This window comes from Ranitomeya variabilis, chromosome 4 (genome assembly GCF_051348905.1).
Source record: "Ranitomeya variabilis isolate aRanVar5 chromosome 4, aRanVar5.hap1, whole genome shotgun sequence".
NCBI lineage: Eukaryota > Metazoa > Chordata > Amphibia > Anura > Dendrobatidae > Ranitomeya > Ranitomeya variabilis.
In genome coordinates this window covers 463,330,163-463,356,866 of record NC_135235.1, presented here as the reverse complement: position 1 = coordinate 463,356,866, position 26,704 = coordinate 463,330,163, and the positions used below count along the sequence as shown (strand labels likewise).

The 26,704-nt window shown below is 42.2% G+C and overlaps 1 protein-coding gene across 2 annotated transcripts in view; it reads left to right on the top strand.

Moving 5' to 3' along the window:
• Positions 1–26,704, top strand: part of ZNF335 (zinc finger protein 335) — a 176,766-nt gene that overhangs the window by 74,493 nt on the left and 75,569 nt on the right. For both annotated transcript variants that reach the window (XM_077251693.1, XM_077251692.1), the window contains exon 2: positions 25,540–26,457. In XM_077251693.1, the coding sequence (XP_077107808.1) occupies positions 25,555–26,457 (903 nt within the window). In that variant the 5' untranslated portion in view covers positions 25,540–25,554. The remainder of the gene's footprint in view (positions 1–25,539; positions 26,458–26,704) is intronic.

Genomic DNA, 26,704 nt, shown 5'->3' with positions numbered 1-26,704 from the left:
TTTTTTTTTTTTTTGTGGAGGACAGGCTTTTTTCCCCTCATAAAAACATAGTATGCTCTAGGTGTTGCATTTTTTTTAATCTCCTGTAGACTTTTCCATAAAGCTTTAAAAAATGCTTGTATGAATACAAAAGTGTTCTTGCTTCAGTTCTCTGACACTGTAGAAGTCTTCAGTAAAAGTAAAGGTCATCAAGAAATGGAGACTATCCTGTTGTTTGCAGTAAGTATATACTTTATGCACAGGGCCATAATGTAGTCACGTACATACTGTAAGCCACTTATTGGGTGCATTACTGATACCCAGTTATTACATGTATGGAAAAGGCTTGTCGAAGACTAAGGTATTGACGACTCGGAGATAGAACACCAAAATAATGGATGTCCGACTTCCCTAACCGATCATCTGTTACTAAGTCCTATAGCCGCAGGAAACACACAGTGTACGAGAGAGAACACCACAGCGACCATAGAAGTTAATGTAATGTGAGAATGGCCACCGTACAGTGTAGAGAGCTATGGTGTTTCAGCTCTACACATGGACATTATGCCCATCTGGTCGATATGGCTCCAGTTATCAAATAATTGTGGGAGTGTTGGATCCCCAGCAACCCGATATAAAGACTTTTCCTAAAGATAACACATCAGTATCTTGGTCCTGAATAACTCCCCTGTGACCATGAGAATTGGATTGACCTCATTTTTATAAGGACTGCTAGAGACTCGGCTTTATGTTGTCCCTCACAGTCACAAGTTGTACTTCAGCATCCTGCACTCTATACTGAAGATCATTCACTCCCCACATCCCAAAGTATGCCACTCCAGGCTACATTTACCCTCCAGTTGGGTTTGTTCCTCTAGTTCCAGTGTTCCTGGTCGATGATATCAGTACAGTCTCTCTCAGCTGGCTTTCTGCCAGCATTGCTCTGCCTCTGGATTTAACACAGTATATTCGGCCTTTGGAATACACATTTATTTAGTGATAATTGAATAAGTTAATATTCATTAAATAATAATAAGTGTATAATTCACTCTATTCTTGTATGTACAGTCATGGCCAAAAGTATTGACACCCCTGCAATTCTGTCAGATAATACTCCGTTTCTTCCTGAAAATGATTGCAAACACAAATTCTTTGGTATTATTATCTTCATTTAATTTATCTTAAATGAAAAACCACAAAAGAGAATGAAGCAAAAAGCAAAACATTGATCATTTCACACAAAACTCTAAAAATGGGCCAGACAAAAGTATTGGCACCCTCAGCCTAATACTTGGTTGCACAACCTTTAGACAAAATAACTGTGACCAACCGCGTCCGGTAACCATCAATGAGTTTCTTACAATGCTCTGCTGGAATTTTAGACCATTCTTCTTTGGCAAACTGCTCCAGGTCCCTGATATTTGAAGTGTGTTCTATGGGAATCAGGTCTGGACTCATTGCTGGCCACCTTAGAAGTCTCCAGTGCTTTCTCTCAAACCATTTTCTAGTGCTTTTTGAAGTGTGTTTTGGGTCATTGTCCTGCTGACCTCTGAGGGAGACCCAGCTTTCTCACTGGGCCCTACATTATGCTGCAAAATTTGTTGGTAGTCTTCAGACTTCATAATGCCATGCACACAGTCAAGCAGTCCAGTGCCAGAGGCAGCAAAGCAACCCCAAAACATCAGGGAACATCCGCCATGTTTGACTGTAGGGACCGTGTTCTTTTCTTTGAATGCCTCTTTTTTTCTCCTGTAAACTCTATGTTGATGCCTTTGCCCAAAAAGCTCTACTTTTGTCTCATCTGACCAGAGAACATTCTTCCAAAACGTTTTAGGCTTTTTCAGGTGAGTTTTGGCAAACTCCAGACTGGCTTTTTTATGTCTCGGGGTAGGAAGTTGGGTCTTCCTGGGTCTCCTACCATACAGTCCCTTTTCATTCAGACGCCGACGGATAGTACAGGTTGACACTGTTGTACCCTCGGACTGCAGGCAGGTTGAACTTGTTTGGATGTTAGTCGAGGTTCTTTATCCAACATCTGCACAATCTTGCGTTGAAATCTCTTGTCAATTTTTCTTTTCCGTCCAAATCTAGGGAGGTTAGCCACAGTGCCATGGGCTTTAGGGTATGTGCACACACTGCGGATTTTGCTGCGGATCCGCAGCGGATTTGGCGCTGCGGATCCGCAGCAGTTTTCCCAAAGTTTACAGTACCATGTAAACCTATAGGAAAAAAAAAACGCTGTGCACATGCTGCGGAAAAATCCGCGCGGAAACGCAGCGGATTATTTTCCGCAGCATGTCACTTCTTTCTGCGGATTCCGCAGCGGTTTTCAACATGCACCAATAGGAAAGTGCAGTTGAAACCTGCAGAGGAATTTGCAGAAGAAACCGCGATAAAATCCGCAGTGAAAACCGCAGTGGTTTTGCACTGCGGATTTTCAAAATCCGCTGCGGAAAAATCCGCAGCAGAATCCGCAACGTGTGCACATACCCTTAAACTTCTTGATGACACTGCGCACGGTAGACACAGGAACATTCAGGTCTTTGGAGATGGACTTGTGGCCTTGAGATTGCTCATGCTTCCTCACAATTTGGTTTCTCAAGTCCTCAGACAGTTCTTTGGTCTTCTTTCTTTTCTCCATGCTCAATGTGGTACACACAAGGACACAGGACAGAGGTTGAGTCAACTTTAATCCATGTCAACTGGCTGCAAGTGTGATTTAGTTATTGCCAACACCTGTTAGGTGCCACAGGTAAGTTACAGGTGCTGTTAATTACACTAATTATAGAAGCATCACATGATTTTTCGAACAGTGCCAATACTTTTGTCCACCCGCTTTTTTATGTTTGGTGTGGAATTATATCCAATTTGGCTTTAGGACAATTCTTTTTGTGTTGTTTCATTTAAGACAAATTAAATGAAGATAATAATACAAAAGAATTTGTGTTTGCAATCATTTTCAGGAAGAAACTGAGTATTATCTGACAGAATTGCAAGGGTGTCAATACTTTTGGCCATGACTGTAGTATATGACCCTCTATACAACGCTGCCAGCTCGATTTCATTTTTTTGCCATCTTCATCAGATGTGTATTTTTACATCATTGCACTGTTAGGTTTTTAGAAGAGTACAACTGTCTTGTAGTCCATTCTGCTCCATCTTCACAACAGAGCTTGTAATAACTAGCCAGTGCAGAGCTGGAGCTGAGACAACCAAGGCTAGGCTGTTTGAAACCTGCAGCAGACAGGTCAGTGATGTGGTAGATGAGTATGGCAGACAATAATCTTCTGCCATATGTATCAATAGAGCAGGATTTATAGTTTCATATCACTGATCTGTCTGCTGCAGGCATCAAACACAGCTTAATCTTGCTGGTCTCAGCTATACACTACCTAGTTATTACAAGCTCCATTGTGTAGGCAGAGACAAGCGAAGTACAGGATAGTTAACACATTGATCATTGTCACGTGATAGCCAGGGCAGCCTGCATGCAGCCAGATGGCCAATCAGCAACTATCTCCTGAAGATATTACTGAGACGTTAAGGGAAAGTCCTAAGATGCTAATATTGTACATATAATACTGTATAATTTTGATTAATTGGGGTACGTATACAGGTGCTTCTCACAAAATTAGAATATCAAAAAGCTAATTTATTTCAGTTCTTCAATACAAAAGTGAAACTCATATATTATTTCTGTTAATGTTGATGATTATGGATTATGGCTAATGAAAACCCAAAAGTCATTATCTCAGTAAATTAGAATACTTTATAACACCAGCTTGAAAAATTATTTTAAAATCTGAAATGTTGGCCTACTGAAATGTATGCTCAGTAAATGCCCTCAATACTTGGTCGGAACTCCTTTTGCATCAATTAGTCCATCAATGCAAGGTGATATCAACTTTTTGATGATATTCTGATTATGTGAGAAGCACCTGTATATCAGTAGGCAGCGCTGAAAGAATAAACTCCGCTACTGATATATAAGTGGGCAGCGGCCAATGTGTTAAGATATCAAGGTATAAGGTATCAAGCATAAATGATGTAAAAATACACAGGCAGCTATACTGATGTAAATGTTAGAAGATAAAATTGGCTAAACAGGGTAGTACACTTAGATTAGCTTGATGATATGCCAAATATCTGTGGTGGATGAAGCTGAGTATTGCATGGCAGAGCTGCCACAGTCATCTGTCAGTCATCTTTCATCACAAATCGGAGTCATCAACTCAGAAGTTTGATATGGTCAATAGCCCATAGAAGAAGCCGGGATTTACAACACTGAGAAGAAGCAGAGTCCTGTTGGGAAATGTAGTTTTAGCAGTGTACGAAAAGGGCCAGCTATTTGGCTATGTGAAGCTGCATGCATAGATAGCAGATATACATGAGAAAAGATACAAAGGTATACGAAAGAAGTATTATGTTGGCCTTAGTCTGTATATTAAAGGGGTTGTCCAGGCTTGGGATTCAAGTCTGCAGGCATTGTATGTGACCGCAGACTTCTGAATCCTCACCGTACGCTATCAGGATTCTCTGGCCCTGGGATTTGCTTGCTACTGACACATTCCGACTAGACATGTCCAGCCTCACTCAGTTTACATGTATTGAGCGAGCCGTGCACGTCTAGTCGTCACATGACAACATGTATGCAAATTGCATACTTGCGATGACGCACCTGCCCTCTCATTCCCGGCGCCGGAGATTCCTGACAAACGCACACTGTGAAGATTTAAATGTCTGCAGTCATATACAGTGACTCCAGACTTGAACCCCAAGCCTGGACACCCCCTTTATCAATAAGTATGCATCTACTGTGCCTTGTGGAAAATGATGCAATTGTGGGAATAACCTTTGTCCATCGAATGTCGTAATATTCTCCCAAAGAATGTGGTGTAACAAGGTGCCAGCCTTTTTACTCTCATCATGTCACTGGGGAGTCTTGGCAATGTGAGGTTTGGCACGAGGCTTGGTGTTAAATCTAGCTTATAATTGCCATGTATTCCAATGCTGGCAGTAGCGATAACCATAACTACATGCAGCAGATGTCTCGTCATTTTTCTAGCTCTGCTGCTTCACAGGAGGATGTGACATTCCAACAACCAGCTTTGCGTCTGTCACATCTCACTCCTGCCACTGCTACCTATTTTAACTGGCTGGAGGTCTGATGTTTCTGTTTTGTAGAAAGTGGATGGCTGACAAGTGTAAGCATGCTGTGGTATACAAAATGAAATGATTGAAAATTCAATAATGTCTCTTAATACAATGGCTTGAAAATAAAGTTTGGATGTTCATTGTTCGTAGGCTCCTGGGACAATCGTGGCAGGGTTAATTGATTTTAGCAGGAAGCAGTACTATACAATACCCTGCTTATGAGGTTCTCAAAACAATTTTCTGCTAATTTGATATGCGTAGTGTGCATAATGAAAGTGCTATTTCTTATTGTTTTCATGTTTTTGTGCTGCTTTGAGACCATGCCATGCTGAAAGTTTATAATCAAGCTCCGTGTAGACATGCTTATCAGAGAGCCCTCTGCTTCATCGCTAACGTTTTAGCAGTTTAGATGCACATAATATAGTCTTGAGGGAATATATGGCCAAGAGCTGAACACTTTTATGTTCTATCTCGGCCATTGGTGATAATGAGCAAATACTGGATGCTGGCTGGTCACGTCCATTTAGATAGTTGATCAATTTATAAAGTGAGCATCAGAAGACAGGACAGGTCTCCGTACAACTCTGTACATGCTCCAGCCAGAGCCATACAAATATTTGACCACTGCAGCCAATCATTGACCATAGCAGTGATGTGAGGGACACCACTACAGCCAGTGATTGCTAGCTGAAGATGATCAGAGATTGGTAGGCAACCTGGACAAGATTGGTAGAGTTCCCGTGGGGGAATCAATAAGGCAAGTATACTAGAGGAGGCAAACTGCTATATCTCCTGTACACCGATTCTATGCTCTTCTTTCACTGTAGCACACAAGCATCAGCATGGAGGACATTATACAAAAGTACTGAGCTATGTTGCTGTGATCCAGCAGTAAAGTTAAACACATTTGCGGAAGGCTGCAGCACGATCTGCCTGGTCTCTCACAGTTTTGGTACTCAATGTTCCTCCTTCCATAGTGTTTGAAAAGAGGTGTATCCTGACGCCTCGTAGAGCCGATCATCCATCTTGCTTTGATCAAGATTTCAGTTGTGTTTCAGAGTGGATGATTAGTTCAGGTTGGAGGGGAAAAGTAGATCTTAATTTGACAATGAAGCAAATTTCTCAGATAAGATATAAAGCAAAATTTATTATATTTACTTGTATGTATGAAATGAAAGTCTTAATGAATCGAGGCCATAATGTTTTGGCATTGATATTCAAGCTATTTAGGTAAGATAGTCACATGACATCATGTTCACTGAAAACATGAGAAAAAATTGGGGAAGGGGGTCCAATTATTACTTAAGAGTGACAAAACATTTGCATCATTTAACAGGCGTCAGTAACCGGAAAGCATTATGACACTAAAAGAGACAGTACAGAAAGCATTAGGAAAGGGATACAAAGCTCTGCACGTGCCATCCTTAGGCTATGTTCCCACGATGAGTTTTTGGTGGGTTTTTTACATTGCGTTTTGTTTGTTTTTTTAATGCAAGTAACCTATTTTACTTAATGAGTGCAGAAAATCTGCAACATTAAAAGCTCATCGTGGGAACGCAGCCTTATTATCCTGTAATGGAGAGGGGCACCCAGCTCTATTAACACAAAATTTCCCAATGGGGTATTTGAACATGGGGTTTATAAACCAAATAAACCCTTTAGAAAAAGGCCATTGCATTCCCCCTCCGATTTTGTTACATAGATTTTAAAGTAGATTCTGTTCCAAAAACCTACATAAAAAAAAAATTTAAATATTCTTTAAGCTTTTTTTATCAAAACACATCAAACTGTGCCTCATAAATAAACTGGAAACAGAAAATCATGCCCTAAATATAAAAATCATGTGAAATATTCTGATTGAAAAATCCATAAAAAAAACTACTACCGGTAATTTATGAGGTGTCTTTTAGGCCTCATAGAATTATAGAATGTTAGAGTTGGAAGGGACCTCCAGGGACATCGTGTCCAACCCCCTGCTCACTGCAGGATTCACTAAACTATCTCAGACAGATGACTGACCAGCCTCTGTATGAAGACTTCCATTGAAGGAGAACTCACCACCCCTTGTGGCAGCCTGTTCCACTCATTGATCACCCTCACTGTCAGAAAGGTTTTTTTCTAATGTCTAATCTGTGTCTCCTCCCTTTCAATTTCATTTCATTGCTTCGCATGTTTCCATGTGCAAATGAAAATAAGGATGATCCCTCTACACTGTGACAGCACTTCAGATGTTTGTAGACGGCTATTAAGTCACCTCTTAGCCTTCTTTTTTGCAAGCTAAACATTTCCAGATGCTTTAACCGTTCCTTGTAGGACATAGTTTGTAGTCCGCTCTTCATCCTGGTAGCTCTTCTCTGAACTTGCTCCAGTTGTTAAATGTCTTTTTTTTAAATCTGGTGCCCAGAAGTGGGCAGAATATTTCAGATGGGGCCTGACAAAGGAGGAGTAGAGGGGGATAATTACGGTACTTCACATTATCTAAATCACATGCATCTCTTAATACATCCTAGAACTCTGTTTGCCTTTTTTGCCTCTGCATCACACTGTTGACTCATGCGCAGTCTGTGATCTATTAGTATATCCAAGTCTTTCAAAAATGCTATTGCTTAGTTCTATTCCTTCCATTCTGTAAATGTAATTTTCTTTTTTCTTGCCCATATGTAGAATTTTGCATTTCTCCCTTTATTCTTTTAGCTGCTCGACTTATACAGTTGAAAGACTTTGAGTCAATGTGTTTTTCCTGTATCGGTAATCAGTATACAGATCTTGGACCTTGGGAAATTGGATAACTTTACCTTTATTGCAACATGTATGTTCTGATTATACTGAGCGTAGACCAGGATCCCTCCCAGCTAAGTCTCTTCTGTTGATAATGGGACATACCTGATACAGTGGTTGAAATAAATATAGAACACATCATCAATTTTTTAAGTACCATAAATATATTTCTAAAGGTGCTATTGACATGAAATTCTCACCAGTTGTCGGTAACAACCCATCCAATCCACACAGGCCAAGAAAGCAAACCATAGATGTCCAGAAATTAAATTATGTGTAATAATGAAAAATTACACAGGGAAGTAGTATTGAATGCGCTTACTGAAATTTTTTTATACTTTGTATAAAAGCCTGTGTTGATGATGACAGCTTCAAGACGCCTCCAGAATGGAGAAACTAGTTGCATGTATTGCTCAGGTATGATTTTGGCCCATTCTTCCACACTCTTCAAATCATGAACGTTCCTTGGGCTCCTTCTATGAACTTTGAGCTTTAGTTCCTTCCATAAATTTTCTATTGGATTCAGGCCATGTGATTGGCTGGGCCATTCTAGCAGCTTATTGTTTTTCTGAAATGTTCACCCTTGTTTCATCTTCATCATCTTGGTTGATGGCAGCAGATGTTTAGCAAGAATGTCTCAGTACATTTGTCTATTCATCCTTCCTTCAATTATACACACGTGGTCAAAATTGTTGGTACCACTTGTTTATGACCGAGAAACCCACAATGGTCACAGAAATAACTTGAATCTGACAAAAGTAATAACATAGGCCTGGACAGAAGTGATGGTACCTTTAACCTAATATTTTGTTGCACAGCCTTTTGAGGCAATCACTGCAATCAAACGATTCCTGTAACTATCAATGAGACTTCTGCACCTCTTGACAAGTATTTTGGCCCACTCCTCAAGAGCAAACTGCTCCAGTTGTCTCATGTTTGAAGGTTGCCTTTTCCAGACGGCATGTTTCAGCTCTTTCCAAAGATACTCAGTTGGATTTAGGTTAGGGCTCATAGAAGGCCACTTCAGAATAGTCCAATGTTTTCCACTTAGCCATTCTTGGGTGTTTTTAACTGTTTGTTTTGGGTCATTATCCTGTTGCAAGACACATGACATGCGACTGAGACCAAGCTTTCTGACACTGGGCAGCACATTTCTCTCTAGAATCCCTTGATAGTCTTGAGATTTCATTGTACAGATTCTAAACACCCTGTGCCAGATGCAGCAAAGCAGCCCCAGAACATAACAGCCTCCTCCATGTCTCACTGTAGGGACAGTGTTCTTTTCTTGATATGCTTTATTTTTCCGTCTGTGAAGATAGACCTGATGTGCCTTGCCAAAAAGTTCTATTTTTGTGTCATCTGTCCATGGGACATTCTCCCAGAAGCTTTGTGGCTTGTCAACATGTAGTTTGGCAAATTCCAGTCTGGCTTTTTTATGATATTTTTTCAACAATGGTGTCTGTTATGACCCCAATGGCGAGGGTCTCAGAGGAACGTGGAAGTCTGCAGAATACAAAAATCCAGCTCATAGGGCAGTGGTAACTGGGTTGACCATATATCTACTCCTAACGCAAACACTAGAAGTAGCCGGGGATCATTCCTACGTTGATTCTAGATGACACACGCCAGCCGGAGAATCTAGCTACCCCTAGTAGAGGAAAACAAAGACCTTTCTTGCCTCCAGAGAAGGGGACCCCAAAGCTGGATAGAAGCCCCCCACAAATAATGACGGTGAGGTAAGAGGAAATGACAAACACAGAAATGAACCAGGTTTAGCACAGAGAGGCCCGCTTACTGATAGCAGAATAAAGAAAGGTAACTTATATGGTCAACAAAAACCCTATCAAAATCCACACTGGAAATTCAAGAACCCCCGAACCGTCTAACGGTCCGGGGGGAGAACACCAGCCCCCTAGAGCTTCCAGCAAAGGTCAGGATACAGATTTGGAACAAGCTGGACAAAAATACAAAACCAAAACAAATAGCAAAAAGCAAAAGGCAGACTTAGCTGATATAACTGGAACCAGGATCAGTAGACAAGAGCACAGCAGACTAGCTCTGATAACTACGTTGCCAGGCATTGAACTGCCAGGGAGCTAATATAGCAACACCCCTAACTAACGACCCAGGTGCGGATAAAAGGAATGACAGAAAAACCAGAGTCAAAAAACTAGTAACCACTAGAGGGAGCAAAAAGCAAATTCACAACAGTACCCCCCCCTTAGTGAGGGGTCACCGAACCCTCACCACGACCACCAGGGCGATCAGGATGAGCGGCATGAAAGGCACGAACTAAATCGGCCGCATGAACATCAGAGGCGACCACCCAGGAATTATCCTCCTGACCATAGCCCTTCCACTTGACCAGGTACTGAAGCCTCCGCCTGGAGAGGCGAGAATCCAAGATCTTCTCCACCACGTACTCCAACTCGCCCTCAACCAACACCGGAGCAGGAGGCTCAGCAGAAGGAACTACAGGCACAATGTACCGCCGCAACAAGGACCTATGAAATACATTGTGAATAGCAAACGACACAGGAAGATCCAGACGGAAAGATACAGGATTAAGGATTTCCAATATCTTGTAAGGCCCAATAAAACGAGGTTTAAATGTGGGAGAGGAGACCTTCATAGGAACAAAGCGGGAAGAAAAACAATGACCAGCGGGCCTGTCTCGGATTAAGGCGTTTAGCAGACTCGAGATACATCAGATTTTTGTGATCAGTCAAGACCACCACACGATGCTTAGCACCCTCGAGCCAATGACGCCACTCCTCAAATGCCCATTTCATGGCCAACAACTCCCGATTGCCCACATCATAATTTCGCTCGGCAGGCGAAAACTTCCTAGAGAAAAAGGCACAAGGTTTCATAACAGAGCAACCAGGGCCTCTCTGCGACAAAACGGCCCCTGCCCCAATCTCCGAAGCATCCACCTCAACCTGAAAGGGAAGTGAGACGTCAGGCTGGCACAAAACAGGCGCCGAAGTAAACCGGCGTTTCAACTCCTGGAAAGCCTCCACGGCAGCAGGAGCCCAGTTAGCTACATCGGAGCCCTTCTTGGTCATATCCGTCAAAGGTTTCACAATGCTAGAAAAATTAGCGATAAAACGACGGTAGAAGTTAGCGAAGCCCAAGAACTTCTGAAGACTCTTAACTGACGAGGGCTGAGTCCAATCAAGAATAGCTCGGACCTTGACTGGGTCCATCTCCACAGCAGAAGGGGAAAAAATGAACCCCAAAAAGGGAACCTTCTGTACACCAAAGAGACACTTTGAGCCCTTGACAAACAAAGAATTTTCACGCAAAATTTTAAAGACCAACCTGACCTGCTCCACATGCGAATCCCAATTATCAGAAAAAACCAAAATATCATCCAGATAAACAATCAAAAATTTATCCAGATACTTCCGGAAAATGTCATGCATAAAGGACTGAAAAACTGAAGGCGCATTGGAGAGCCCAAAAGGCATCACCAAGTACTCAAAATGACCTTCGGGCGTATTGAATGCGGTTTTCCATTCATCACCTTGCTTAATGCGCACAAGGTTGTACGCACCACGAAGGTCTATCTTGGTGAACCACTTGGCACCCTTAATCCGGGCAAACAAGTCAGACAACAGCGGTAAAGGATACTGAAATTTGACAGTGATCTTATTTAAAAGCCGATAATCAATACAAGGTCTCAAAGATCCGTCCTTTTTTGCCACAAAAAAGAATCCCGCACCAAGAGGGGAAGAAGACGGACGAATATGTCCTTTCTCCAGAGACTCCTTGATATATGAACGCATAGCGGTATGTTCAGGTACCGACAGATTAAACAGTCTTCCCTTAGGAAATTTACTGCCTGGGATCAAATCTATAGCACAGTCACAGTCCCTATGAGGAGGCAGTGCACTGGACTCAGACTCACTGAAGACATCCTGATAATCAGACAAATACTCCGGAACTTCCGAAGGCGTAGAAGAAGCAATAGACACAGGCAGGGAATCCCCATGAATACCACGACAGCCCCAACTTGAGACTGACATAGCCTTCCAGTCCAGGACTGGATTATGGGTCTGTAACCATGGCAGCCCTAAAACAACCAAATCATGCATTTTATGTAAAACCAGGAAACGTATCACCTCGCGGTGTTCAGGAGTCATGCACATGGTAACCTGTGTCCAATACTGCGGTTTATTTGCTGCCAATGGTGTAGCATCAATACCCCTAAGAGGAATAGGATTTTCTAATGGTTCAAGAGTAAAACCACAGCGCTTAGCAAATGAGAGATCCACGAGACTCAGGGCAGCACCTGAATCTACAAACGCCATGACAGGATAAGATGACAGTGAGCAAATCAAAGTTACAGACAGAATAAATTTAGGTTGCAAATTACCAACGGTGACAGGACTAACAACCTTAGCTATACGTTTAGAGCATGCTGAGATAACATGTGTAGAATCACCACAGTAGTAGCACAAGCCATTCCGGCGTCTATGAATTTTCCGCTCATTTCTAGTCAGGATTCTATCACATTGCTTTAAATCAGGTGTCTGTTCAGACAACACCATGAGGGAATTTGCGGTTTTTCTATCACATTGCACCGAATTAGGTGTCTGTTCAGACAACACCATGAGGGAATTTGCGGTTCTGCGCTCCCGCAACCGCCGGTCAATTTGAATAGCCAGTGCCATAGTATCATTCAGACCTGTGGGAATGGGAAAACCCACCATAACATTCTTAATGGCTTCAGAAAGGCCATTTCTAAAATTAGCGGCCAGTGCACACTCGTTCCAATGTGTCAGCACGGACCATTTCCGAAATTTTTGGCAATACACTTCAGCCTCGTCCTGCCCCTGAGACATAGCCAGCAAGGCCTTTTCTGCCTGAATCTCAAGATTGGGTTCCTCATAAAGTAAACCGAGCGCCAGAAAAAACGCATCAAGATCAGCCAATGCCGGATCTCCTGGCGCCAGCGAAAAAGCCCAATCCTGAGGGTCGCCCCGTAAGAACGAAATCACAATTTTTACTTGCTGAGCAGAATCTCCAGATGAACAGGGTCTCAGGGACAAAAACAATTTACAATTATTCACGAAATTCCTAAACTTAAACCTGTCTCCGGAAAACAGTTCAGGAATCGGTATTTTAGGTTCTGACCTAGGATTTCTGATAACATAGTCTTGTATGCCCTGCACACGAGTAGCCAGCTGGTCCACACTTGTAATCAAGGTCTGGACATTCATGTCTGCAGCAAGCATAGCCACTCTGAGGTAAAGGGGAAGGAAGAAAAAAAAAAACTCAGAATCTTCTTTCTTATAATCCCTCTTCTGCAATGCATTAAACATTTAATATTGGCCTGGCAAACTGTTATGACCCCAATGGCGAGGGTCTCAGAGGAACGTGGAAGTCTGCAGAATACAAAAATCCAGCTCATAGGGCAGTGGTAACTGGGTTGACCATATATCTACTCCTAACGCAAACACTAGAAGTAGCCGGGGATCATTCCTACGTTGATTCTAGATGACACGCGCCAGCCGGAGAATCTAGCTACCCCTAGTAGAGGAAAACAAAGACCTTTCTTGCCTCCAGAGAAGGGGACCCCAAAGCTGGATAGAAGCCCCCCACAAATAATGACGGTGAGGTAAGAGGAAATGACAAACACAGAAATGAACCAGGTTTAGCACAGAGAGGCCCGCTTACTGATAGCAGAATAAAGAAAGGTAACTTATATGGTCAACAAAAACCCTATCAAAATCCACACTGGAAATTCAAGAACCCCCGAACCGTCTAACGGTCCGGGGGGAGAACACCAGCCCCCTAGAGCTTACAGCAAAGGTCAGGATACAGATTTGGAACAAGCTGGACAAAAATACAAAACCAAAACAAATAGCAAAAAGCAAAAGGCAGACTTAGCTGATATAACTGGAACCAGGATCAGTAGACAAGAGCACAGCAGACTAGCTCTGATAACTACGTTGCCAGGCATTGAACTGAAGGTCCAGGGAGCTAATATAGCAACACCCCTAACTAACGACCCAGGTGCGGATAAAAGGAATGACAGAAAAACCAGAGTCAAAAAACTAGTAACCACTAGAGGGAGCAAAAAGCAAATTCACAACAGGTGTCCTCCTTGGCAGAGGCGTAGCTAGGGTTTTAGCTTAGGGGGGGGGGGGGGGGCGAAAAATCTGAGTGGGCCCCTAACCAGGTACCCCTGACTACAGCTATGTGGTGCACCCTAATTGTGAGCATAGAGGAACATCAGCAGATGACCGCACTCTGACTGAAAAAACATCTATAGACAAAAACGAACACTGATATTACTATATGGAGACCATATAGTGGTAGATACCAGTCTTGCAGACCATATAAAAGATCACTGGACAGTTTTAGATGGTGACTTACAGCTGATGGTCTTTCTTATGGAGTTGTTCACTTTTCCCATCTTTTCCATCTCGCCCAGAGCAAGGTAAGAACTTCTCCAGCCAGGACTTGTCTGCAGAGATTACAACAAAGACACATCATACGTCTCACATTTCCAGCACCCGTTCATATCTATTCCCAACCTGCACAAGCTAATCATTCTGCTGATACCGCAATACACGGAGCCGCTGCTGCCGTATGTGCCCCTATTACTGCACCTGCTGTGTAGTACAATAATGGTGCCGCCCCACATAATAATGCCACCACTGAGCCCCTTACATAGTAATAATGACTCCTTTGTGCTCTCTAGATAATAAAATTTACCCCTAGAGAACACTAATGCTCTGTGCTAGTGCCCTCCACATTTTGTCCCTAAAAAGTAATAATACCACATATGAAATTTTGATGGTCTCAGTGCTCTGAGTGCCCCAATAACAATAATGTTAAAGTGCCCACTTAACATTTAATAATGTCCCCTAAGTAGCCTCCTTGTACAGCTTGACTATACACAGTATGGTGGGCCCACAGCTTTCCTATACACAGTATAATGCCCCTACAGCTCCCTTATACACAATATGATGATTCCACAGCTTCCCTATGCACAATATGATGTCCCCACTGCTCCCCTATACACAGTATAATGTGCACACAGCTCCCCTCTACACAGTATGATGATTCCACAGCTTCCCTGTACACAGTATGATGTCCCCACTGTCCCCCTATACACAGTATGATGAGCCCACAGCTTTTCTATACACAGTATAATGCCCCCACAGCTACCCTATAGACAATATTATGATCCCACAGCTTCCCTATACACAGTATAATGCCCCCACAGCTCCCCTATACAAAACACAGCATAATAGTTAATAGTGTTCTGACACCGTGCGTCGCCTGCAGTGAGAGTCATGATGCCAGGAGGAAATTAACTTCATTCCTCACTGCAGCCTAGGGAGCGGCGCCGATACTGTTTCAGTCACAGCAGCTGTAACTGCGCCTCTAAGGGTATGTGCACACGTTGCGGATAACATTGCGGACTTTTCCGTTCGGATTCTGCAAAATCCGCAGGTAAAAACACCCTGCGTTTTACCTGCGGATTCCCAGCGGATTTACTGCGGATTTTGTGCAGATTTCGCCTGTGTTTTTACACCTGCGGAATTGATATGCTGCGAAAAATACAACGCAGCGTTTCCGCGCTGTATTTTCCGCAGCATGTGCACTGAGGATTTTGTCTTCCATAGGTTTACATGGTACTGTAAACCTGATGGAAATCCGCTGCGGATCCACAACGTGTGCACATAGCCTAAGGCTATGTGCACAAGTAGGAAGGGTCCCTTGGGGTTCTCCCGCAGCGGATTTGATAAATCTGCAGGGCAAAACCGCTGCGGTTATCCCTGCAGATTTATCGCGGTTTGTCTTGCGGTTTCAACTGCGGGTTTACTCCTACTACTGATGCTGCATATGCAGCAATATGCAGCATCAATAGTAATGTTAAAAATAATTAAAAAAATGGTTATATACTCACCCTCTGACGTCCCGATCTCCTCGGCACTGCACGTGGCGGTCCGGTTCCAAAGATGCTGTGCGAGAAGGACCTTCGTGACGTCACGGTCATGTGACCGCGGCATCATCCCAGGTCCTGCTCGCACAGCAACCCTGCGACCAGATGGCCGCGTGCAGCTCTGAGAGGTGAGTATATCATGATTTTTTATTTTAATTCTTTTTTTTTTTTAACACAAATATGGTTCCCAGGGCCTGGAGGAGAGTCTCCTCTCCTCCACCCCGGGTACCATCCGCACATGATCCGCTTACTTCCCGCATGGTGGGCATAGCCACATGTGGGAAGTAAGCGGATCAGTGCATTCCTAGGTGTGCAGAATCGCTGCGATTCTGCACAAAAGAAGTGACATGCTGCGGGTTGTAAACCGCTGCGTTCCTGTGCGTTTTTTTCCGCAGCATGTGCACAGCGTTTTCGGTTTCCCATAGGTTTACATTGAACTGTAAACTCATGGGAAACTGCTGCGGACCCGCAGCTGCAGAAACGCTGCGGATCCGCAGCAAAATGCGCACCGTGTGCCTTAAAGCGCCACTCCAGCGGTGAAATAACAAGAAATGCTGCAGTAATGCTTTAAATGTGATGCAGCTCATGGCTTACCCAGCTGATAAGTATAATATGCCCCCTACCTCCCCATCCCAGAGAACAACTATCACATGTGATGGAGTGCGTATAGTCTCTTAACAAAACCGTATAATAATCAGCCCCCCAGTGTTGTTGCCCCTCACCCACCTCAGACCTCACAATACCCTTATCTGCTCACATTCACCCCCCCAGTGCCCTGTCCCCCTCCCCCACCTAAGCCCCCACAACACCCCATCCTCTCACATTTACCCCCCAGTGACTGACATGCCTATCAATTTAATGCATTTTATCCCCAGGACCCCACTTACCAATGACGTTTGCAGCAGGACCAGGAAGTATCTGAGTGAAATGCAGGTGGGCACTATAGTGATGTGTCGTTCGCGAACGAGCCGACACAAAGAGCCGGCTCCCTGCTGTGAACGATGGGAGCCGGCACACCAGTGAGAGCCACTAAAATCCCTGAATGGCTCTCACTGGGCGTAAAATCCCGGGCTTCGGGAGGCGTAACTCCGCCCACCTGAGCAAAACCCCGCCCACTCTTCAATTTAATTGGCTCTCTAAGAAGTGGGTGGAGTTTCGGCTGTAGGTGGGCGGAGTTTCGGACACATGAACAGGTACTCAATAGGGATCTAATACGATCCAAAAAGAGCCGGTTCACGAGCCGAAAGAGCCGGCTCTTTTTGGTGAGCGGAGCCATGAGAGCTAGATCACCAAAAAGAGCCGGACTGCCCATCACTAGGGCACTAGGACCCAGCGTGCCTGCCCTAAGCCAATCACAGCGTGCACACTGAGGGAAGAAACGTGCAGCCTGGCCCTGGGAGGAGGTCGGTCAGCACAATACAGTGCAGGAGGGAGATTGGCAACTGGCCACTGTGCTGCCAGCGTGCAGAATCTCCGTCAGGCAGGGGAGCAGGCATTTTACTGCTCTCCTCCTGTGCTGTATTGTGCCTCATCACGGAAGTGGCAGTGCCGGCTCCCAGTGGGCCCCTTCATGTGACAGGGCCCGGGGCGATGGCCCCCTCTGCCCCCCCAGTAGCTACGCTACTGCTCCTTGGTCATCTCCCATGAAGTCCACTTTGGCTCATACAACAATGGATGGTGCGATCTGACACTGATGTTCCTTGAGCTTGAAGTTTACCTTTAATCTGTTCAGAAGTTTTTCTGTGCTCTTTTGTTACCATTCGTATTATCCGTCTCTTTGATTTGTCATAAATTTTCCTCCTGCGGCCACGTCCAGGGAGGTTGGCTACAGTCCCATGGATCTTACATTTCTGAATAATATGTGCAACTGTAGTCACAGGAACATCAAGCTGCTTGGAGATGGTCTTATAACTTTTACCTTTAACATGTTTGTCTATAATTTTCTTTCTAATCTCCTGAGACAACTCTTTCCTTCGCTTCCTCTGGTCCATGTTGAGTGTGATACACATCATGTCACCAAACAGCACAGTGAGTATCTGTAGCCCTACATACAGGCCCGCTCACTGATTCCGAGATTGTACACACCTGTGATGCTAGTTAGTGGACACACCTTGATTTAACATGTCCGTTTTGACACATTATTTTCAGGGGTAACATCATTTCTGTCTAGGCCAATTTCATGAGTTTTGTTTATTTTTTTTTTAATTCTGTGGAAGCATGGTTGAAAGCAATGTCTGACTTTCATTTGTTCATTTTCATAGATTTTATTTATTATTACTTTTGTCAGATTCGAGTTATTTCTGTGACCATTGTGGGTTTTTCTGTCATTAAACGAGGGGTACCAACAATTTTAACCACGTACAGTACAGACCAAAAGTTTGGACACACCTTCTCATTTAAAGATTTTTCTGTATTTTCATGATTATGAAAATTGTACATTCACACTGAAGGCATCAAAACTAGGAATTAACACATGTGGAATTATATACTTAACAAAAAAGTGTGAAACAACTTATATTATGTCTTATATTCTAGGTTCTTCAAAGTAGCCACCTTTTGCTTTGATGACTGCTTTGCACACTCTTGGCATTATCTTGATGAGCTTCAAGAGGTAGTCACCGGGAATGGTCTTCCAACAATCTTGAAGGATTTCCCAGAGATGCTTCGCACTTGTTGGCCCTTTTGCGTTCACTCTGCGGTCCAGCTCACCCCGAACCATCTCGATTGGGTTCAGGTCTGGTGACTGTGGAGGCCAGGTCATCTGGCTAGCACCCCATCACTCTCCTTCTTAGTCATATAGCCCTTACACAGCCTGGAGGTGTGTTTGGGGTCATTGTCCTGTGGAAAAATAAATGATGGTCCAACTAAACGCAAACCGGATGAAATAGCATGCCGCTGCAAGATGCTGTGGTAGCCATGCTGGTTCAGTATGCCTTCAATTTTGAATAAATCCTCAACAGTGTCACCAGCAAAGCACCTCCACACCATCACACCTCCTCCATGCTTCACGGTGGGAACCAGGCATGTAGAGTCCATCCATTCACCTTTTCTGCGTCGCACAAAGAAACGGTGGTTGGAACCAAAGATCTCAAATTTGGATTCATCAGACCAAAGCACAGATTTCCACTGGTCTAATGTCCATTCCTTGTGTTCTTTAGCCCAAACAAGTCTCTTCTGCTTGTTGCCTGTCCTTAGCAGTGGTTTCCTAGCAGCTATTTTACCATGAAGGCCTGCTGCACAAAGTCTCCTCTTAACAGTTGTTGTAGAGATGTGTCTGCTGCTAGAACTCTGTGGCATTGACCTGGACTCTAATCTGAGTTGCTGTTAACCTGCGATTTCTGGGCTGGTGACTCTGCTAAACTTATCCTCAGAAGCAGAGGTGACTCTTGGTCTTCCTTTCCTGGTGCGGTCCTCATGTGAGACAGTTTCTTTGTAGCGCTTGATGGTTTTTGCCACTGCACTTGGGGACACTTTCAAAGTTTTCCCAATTTTTCGGACAGACTGACCTTCATTTCTTAAAGTAATGATGGCTACTCGTTTTTCTTTACTTGGCTGCATTTTTCTTGCCATAATACAAATTCTAACAGTCTATTCAGTAGGACTATCAGCTGTGTATCCACCAGACTAATGTGCAACACAACTGATGGTCCCAACTCCATTTATAAGGCAAGAAATCCCACTTATGAAACCTGTCAGGGCACACCTGTGAAGTGAAAACCATTCCCGGTGACTACCTCTTGAAGCTCATCAAGAGAACGCCAAGAGTGTGCAAAGCAGTCATCAAAGCAAAAGGTGGCTACTTTGAAGAACCTAGAATATAACACAATTTCAGTTGTTTCACACTTTTTTGTTAACTATATAATTCCACATGTGTTAATTCATAGTTTTGATGCCTTCAGTGTGAATGTACAATTTTTATAGTCATGAAAATACAGAAAAATCTTTGAATGAGAAGGTGTGTCCAAACTTTTGGTCTGTACTTTATGTATGAAGTTTGTCAGTGCTGTATTCAGAAAAACAGCCCCACACTATGATGTTCCCACTTCTAAACTTCTCTGTTGGTATAGTATTTTGGGGGTGATATGCAGTGCTTTTTGGCCTCCAAACATGGTGTCTATTATGGCATCCAAAGAGTTCCGTTTTGGTCTCATCTGACCAGACTATATTCTCCCAGTATTTCACTGGTGTCTGAAATTTTGCGAGGAGTACCTGGTCTTGGCTGGTTTATGGTGAAATGATATTCTTTCCACTTCCAGATTATGTCCCCAACAATGCACCCTAGAACCTTCAGTAGTTTAGAAATTCTTCTGTAACCACTGTCCTCAGTATGTTTTGCAACAATAAGGTTGTGAAGGTCTTGAGACAGCTCACTGGTTTCACCCATCATGAGATGTTTCTTGTGTGGCACCTTGATAATGAGACACCTCTTAATATACCATCAGTTTAACCAGCTGATATTATTTTTTACTAACTGGCAGCAAAACTTTCTAATTACTGATAGATTTCTGCTGGTGTCATGACTTTTCATGGCTCTTTGCACCTCTCTTTCTTCATGTGCTCAATACTTTTTCCCTGTGTCGTTTCTCATTATTACACATAATTTATGGACACCAATGGTTTGATTCCTTTCCTTGTGTGGATTGGATGGGTTGTTACCAACACCTGGTGAGAATTTCAAGTCAATAGCACCTTTTAGAAATATTGGTGACATGTTCAATACTTTTTTCACCTGCAGTATGTTTTTTGAATGGAGGCAGGTGAATCTCACCTGATCCCATGAAGTTTCATCGTGTTTGTCTGGAATCTGGTGTTTTTTTGGCGGCAGGAAAAGTACTTCAGACTTCTTCTTTCATGCGAATAAACATTCCAGAAAGCCCAACACTGGTGAATAGAGCCTCACACATACCCATATTCAAGGTTATCAGTCCTCAAGCTCCCTCATAGTAACACGAATTTCACCTGTGATGTTAAAACGAGAAGAAAAGATGCCACAAATCTTATCCCAGACCTCAGTTCTGGGCTTCACTCCTTGCTGTTTCTCTGTAAAGGGCAGAAGACCGTTTATGACAACTTCATCTCCCCCCTCCTTTCTCTTGTCTTCTCCGCGTTCCGTCATTTATATTTGGAAGACATTACTTTTTGAATGCATGCATAAATGCCAGTAGCAATTGCCATATTACTTGCTCCAGTGAGGTGAATAAATTTCATCTGCGGACGACAGTTCTACATTGGGCACAGTGCACAGCTATGGGGAGATGTGAGCTCGGCTTTGGCCAGGGTTAATGGAGGGCTTTGTCGAGCATGTCCTGTTATTTAAAATGAGAATATTTTGGGTATTAACACATTAACAAGCACATTCTCCATGGAGAGCCCCTCCGGCTTGTTTTCAGTAGAAGCTTACTGGTGTGTGCACAATGGCTTTGCACATTGCTCCTTTCTTTTTTCTTTCTTTAGGCATCTCTGTCAGATAAGTCAGACCGGTCTGTGAAATTGGTGGCATTTTGTATATACAGCCCAGGATCAGATCCTTCTCAAGCGAAGACCAAAACCCCCAGTTCCCTTGATGTTTGGCCTCCAGTACCTAATAATTATGAACACATAAAAGGAAATGTTTGCAAATAAGATATGGCTTTTTCGTCAAGACATGTATATAGATAGTGGAGGGGTGGTGACTTTTTCTGAGTCATACCTGCGACCGGATCACTTCCTCAGCCGTGATTCACATACGTTTTGGATAATTGTCACACTAAACCAGACACAGGACATCATTGTGGAAAACCCCTAAGGACTGCTAGATAGAAATAATGTTTCATCTGCCCCCTTCTTCCGGTTGCTGGTATTTCAAAGTAATAAATTAAAATAATATGTCTGTAAGATGATTTATTTAGTTTTCTTATGTCTTTACATGTACAGCTGTCTTCATCCCTTTTCTGATCCTGTACGTTCTGCATCGGACTGCTTGAGCCTACCCCGTCCAGCAGTCTGATGTTTCATTTTGCATTATTAGAAATTATGGTATAGATTTTGCAGTAGCGTTACTATAGAATGCAGGAATGTAGATTTTTCGAGTCAAACATATTGCGAATGGTGCAGATTACTGGACCTTGGGCTCATTTCTATTCCTTTTGTCACCTCGTGGATTGTTTAGATGTAAATGAGTATTCAGTATTTCAAGCCAAAAACGTAATGCTTATCTTTAGTAGGTTTGACACATTTCACAACACTTAGCTCCGTGCCTTTTTCCGAAGTGTTCCAATTCCATGAAAGTGCAGAAGTGATACAATTATTTAATAAATGATGTGCACACCGTCTACTGCATAGAGGAATTGTTCAGGAAGTCTGACCCAATTTGCTTGCAAATCATGGATCAGTATGGTACCCAGTATAAATGATGAATAATATCATGGATCAGTGTGGTACCCAGTATAAATGATAAATAATATCATGGATCAGTATGGTAGCCAGTATAAATGATAAATAATATCATGGATCAGTGTGGTGCCCAGTATAAATGATAAATAATAGCATGGATCGGTGTGGTACCCAGTATAAATGATAAATAATATCATGGATCAGTGTGGTACCCAGTATAAATGATAAATAATAGCATGGATCAGTGTGGTACCCAGTATAAATGATAAATAATAGCATGGATCAGTGTGGTACCCAGTATAAATGATAAATAATATCATGGATCAGTGTGGTACCCAGTATAAATGATAAATAATATCATGGATCAGTATGGTAGCCAGTATAAATGATAAATAATATCATGGATCAGTGTGGTGCCCAGTATAAATGATAAATAATAGCATGGATCGGTGTGGTACCCAGTATAAATGATAAATAATATCATGGATCAGTGTGTGCCCAGTATAAATGATAAATAATATCATGGATCGGTGTGGTACCCAGTATAAATGATAAATAATATCATGGATCAGTGTGGTGCCCAGTATAAATGATAAATAATAGCATGGATCGGTGTGGTACCCAGTATAAATTATAAATAATATCATGGATCAGTGTGGTGCCCAGTATAAATGATAAATAATATCATGGATCAGTGTGGTACCCAGTATAAATGATAAATAATAGCATGGATCAGTGTGGTACCCAGTATAAATGATGAATAATATCATGGATCAGTATGGTAGCCAGTATAAATGATAAATAATATCATGGATCAGTGTGGTACCCAGTATAAATGATAAATAATAGCATGGATCAGTGTGGTACCCAGTATAAATGATAAATAATAGCATGGATCAGTGTGGTACCCAGTATAAATGATAAATAATATCATGGATCAGTGTGGTACCCAGTATAAATGATAAATAATAGCATGGATCAGTGTGGTACCCAGTATAAATGATAAATAATAGCATGGATCAGTGTGGTACCCAGTATAAATGATAAATAATAGCATGGATCAGTGTGGTACCCAGTATAAATGATAAATAATATCATGGATCAGTGTGGTACCCAGTATAAATGATAAATAATAGCATGGATCAGTGTGGTACCCAGTATAAATGATGAATAATATCATGGATCAGTATGGTACCCAGTATAAATGATGAATAATATCATGGATCAGTGTGGTACCCAGTATAAATGATAAATAATAGCATGGATCAGTGTGGTACCCAGTATAAATGATGAATAATATCATGGATCAGTATGGTACCCAGTATAAATGATGAATAATATCATGGATCAGTGTGGTACCCAGTATAAATGATAAATAATATCATGGATCAGTGTGGTACCCAGTATAAATGATAAATAATAGCATGGATCAGTGTGGTACCCAGTATAAATGATAAATAATAGCATGGATCAGTATGGTACCCAGTATAAATGATAAATAATAGCATGGATCAGTGTGGTACCCAGTATAAATGATAAATAATAGCATGGATCAGTGTGGTACCCAGTATAAATGATAAATAATAGCATGGATCAGTGTGGTACCCAGTATAAATTATAAATAATATGGTATTATATGGACCACCAAAAACATATGGTGAGTACCGTTATAGAATGGCTTTCCTGGCCTTCTGAATTCTCATTATATAATCCAATCATTATTTAGAAGTATTTTTTTTAATTTCATTATCGCACTTACGGTAGTAGTTCTGATGCTTCCAGGGCTTGATATAAGTGTGACTACCATGCATAGGACAACAGTTGCCATAATACCTCTGCTCTCACAGAGATTGCTTTTTTTTAGCAGCTGCCTGCATGCCCTTCTTTTACAGGGTGTAAGATAGTGCTGTAATTGCTATTTGTCTTCAAAGCCGACACAGATCTAATACTGAGACTCTGCTTTTTAGTCTTGCTGCCCACTGACACTGCACAATCTGCTGCCCAGCATGTGACACACACTACCTATAGAGAGAGGGGGCGAGCCAGGAAATAATGGGGCTAAAGGGATGTAATGTGTGGTCTCCTGTACAACCACATATTCCGAGTACAGGAGCACACAAGTAGGATGTAAGCATTACGGACATGGTCATTTCAGAGACATTATAGCTGCAGACAGTTCAATAATAAGTGATTATACTACCCTTAGAATTTTTTAACATTTCTTAACGATCAGAAAACCCCTTTAATTTTGTGCTCCATCACTGGTACCCAAGTAAACATTCAGAATTCGTATAGCGCTGTCAGTACATGCATGAGCTCTTGGGCATGGACGCAGTTGGTTGTTTTTCTTCCATATCATCACCAACCTTTGGACTTTTAGGTATGTTTTGCAAATTGTTTATATGCAGGTTGAAACCTTTGTTCTTACCATATTCTGAGGAAACGTATTAAAATACAGTTATTGAATATAGGCATTGTTGTGGAAACAAATTGTGTACATAATGTTCTACCATATTTTTAATATTAAACCGTCCTACAATGACTGTCTCCTGACTACTCAATCAGCCAACAAATATTTCTCCAACCTTTGCCTTTTAGATGCTTTATCGACTCGATCGAGCATACATTTTGTCTTCAGGGGAGGAGGGTATTAACTTGTTCCTCCTGAGAATATCCCGCAGGAACAAAAACACCAATATTTCCATTCCTTCTCCCCCATTTCACCACATCTGCCATTTTTGAGGATCAGGACACCTCCACAAGCATTATATACTAGTAAGGTTCAACCTACAGACATCTTTTAAGGGGCTATCAGATGAACACAATCCATAACCTTGTAGTAGGGAATATTGACCTCGTAGAAAGGGTTCATCTACTTGGGACCCAACCTCTATGAGCTAGAATGGAAAACTCTTCATCTTTGGCTTCTTATCGGTGGACCTACGCTTACCCCAGCAAAATGATGAGCTATCAATAGCTTACCTTTTGCAAATCGTCTGATTGCCAGAGATGCCTTTTAGAAGGGTTTCTGATGAGACAATCCCCATAATTCTATTACGTTAAGGTCTTTGAGAAGATGAACCATTATTGCATTCGTTATTTAGTCTACTACTTTCGGTATACATAATAAAGAGGTGGAACAAATGATGTTTAGTCTGACTAATATGTATCTTCTATGTAATATTTTATCTGAGGCCATTTTAGATTATGCACAGTAGCATTTTTCCCTTATTTTAAGCATATCTAAGAAGAGATAACTGAAGCTGTATACTTTGTCATTTTCTGTACAGATCCGTGTTGTTGAAATGGAGAAAGATGTAGAGATTTTGAGCACTGATGGAGGACAAGAGACCATTGTTGGGTTGATGGATGAAGATGGCACTAACCAACCTAAGCCTCAGTTGTCTACACCGCCAGAAACCAGCAATACGGCCAATATGCTGCAGCTAAACCTAGACCCACAAGGCTTAGATAAACTGACGTCAGATGATATTGCATCCTGCAAGCTGGAGTCTGGAGGCACAGAACCAGTGAAGTCAGAGAACAGTACGAGTAGGACGGGAAAGGACCCCGAAGAGTCTGGTTTAAGCAAGGAACCCATTGAATCAAGTACAAAAGAGAATGATTTGATAGAGCACAGCTCAGATTACACAGGCAAAAAAAAAAACGTGGTTGACCCAAATGGTCAAGTATGTATGGACATAAGTGAGAGTCCAATAGATAGAAGCTCAGATATGGTTCATGAAGAACCGGATCCTCTCAACACAGAGATACAGAAGCTAGAGATCTCTCAGTGTTTACAATTGGTTAACCCAGATTTAGAAGACAATGCATCAGATCTACCCACTCCTAATCTGGATATCATGCAGAGGGAAAATATGGCTTCTAAAAGTTCTCCATTGAAAGAGACCTCTAATGAACAACTCAGCCAGGACATGGACTTTATATATGTACCTAATGACATAAATGAACACAAGACAACCAGGCAACAAATCCCTAAGATTGTAGATCCAGAAGAAGCGACAGAACCAAGCCAAAGTAATAATACTGTACAAAAGACTTCTTTGAAGCACAATGCAGATAATGTCGATTTTCAACAGCCTGCACTAAATACGACCAGTATTAACAATGAAGAAGCTGGCGGGAGGCAGACCACAGACATCATGCTGACCCAGGTGCCAGATGTCACCATGCATCATGACTACACAGTATGTTCTTTCCTATATACGCTTGCTACAGGTTTAAAGGAGAAATAATACACAGAGAGAATTCTTTAGTTTGTAAGAATTTGATACAGTAACACATCTTAAAGGGAATCTGTCACTAGGTTTTTGCTATGTAATCTGAGGACAGCATAAGGTAGAGGTTAAAACACAGAATTCAAGGATGTGTCACTTATGTCACTTATCAAGCTGTATGCTGTTGTTCACTTACAACAAAGGTTTTATCACCTGG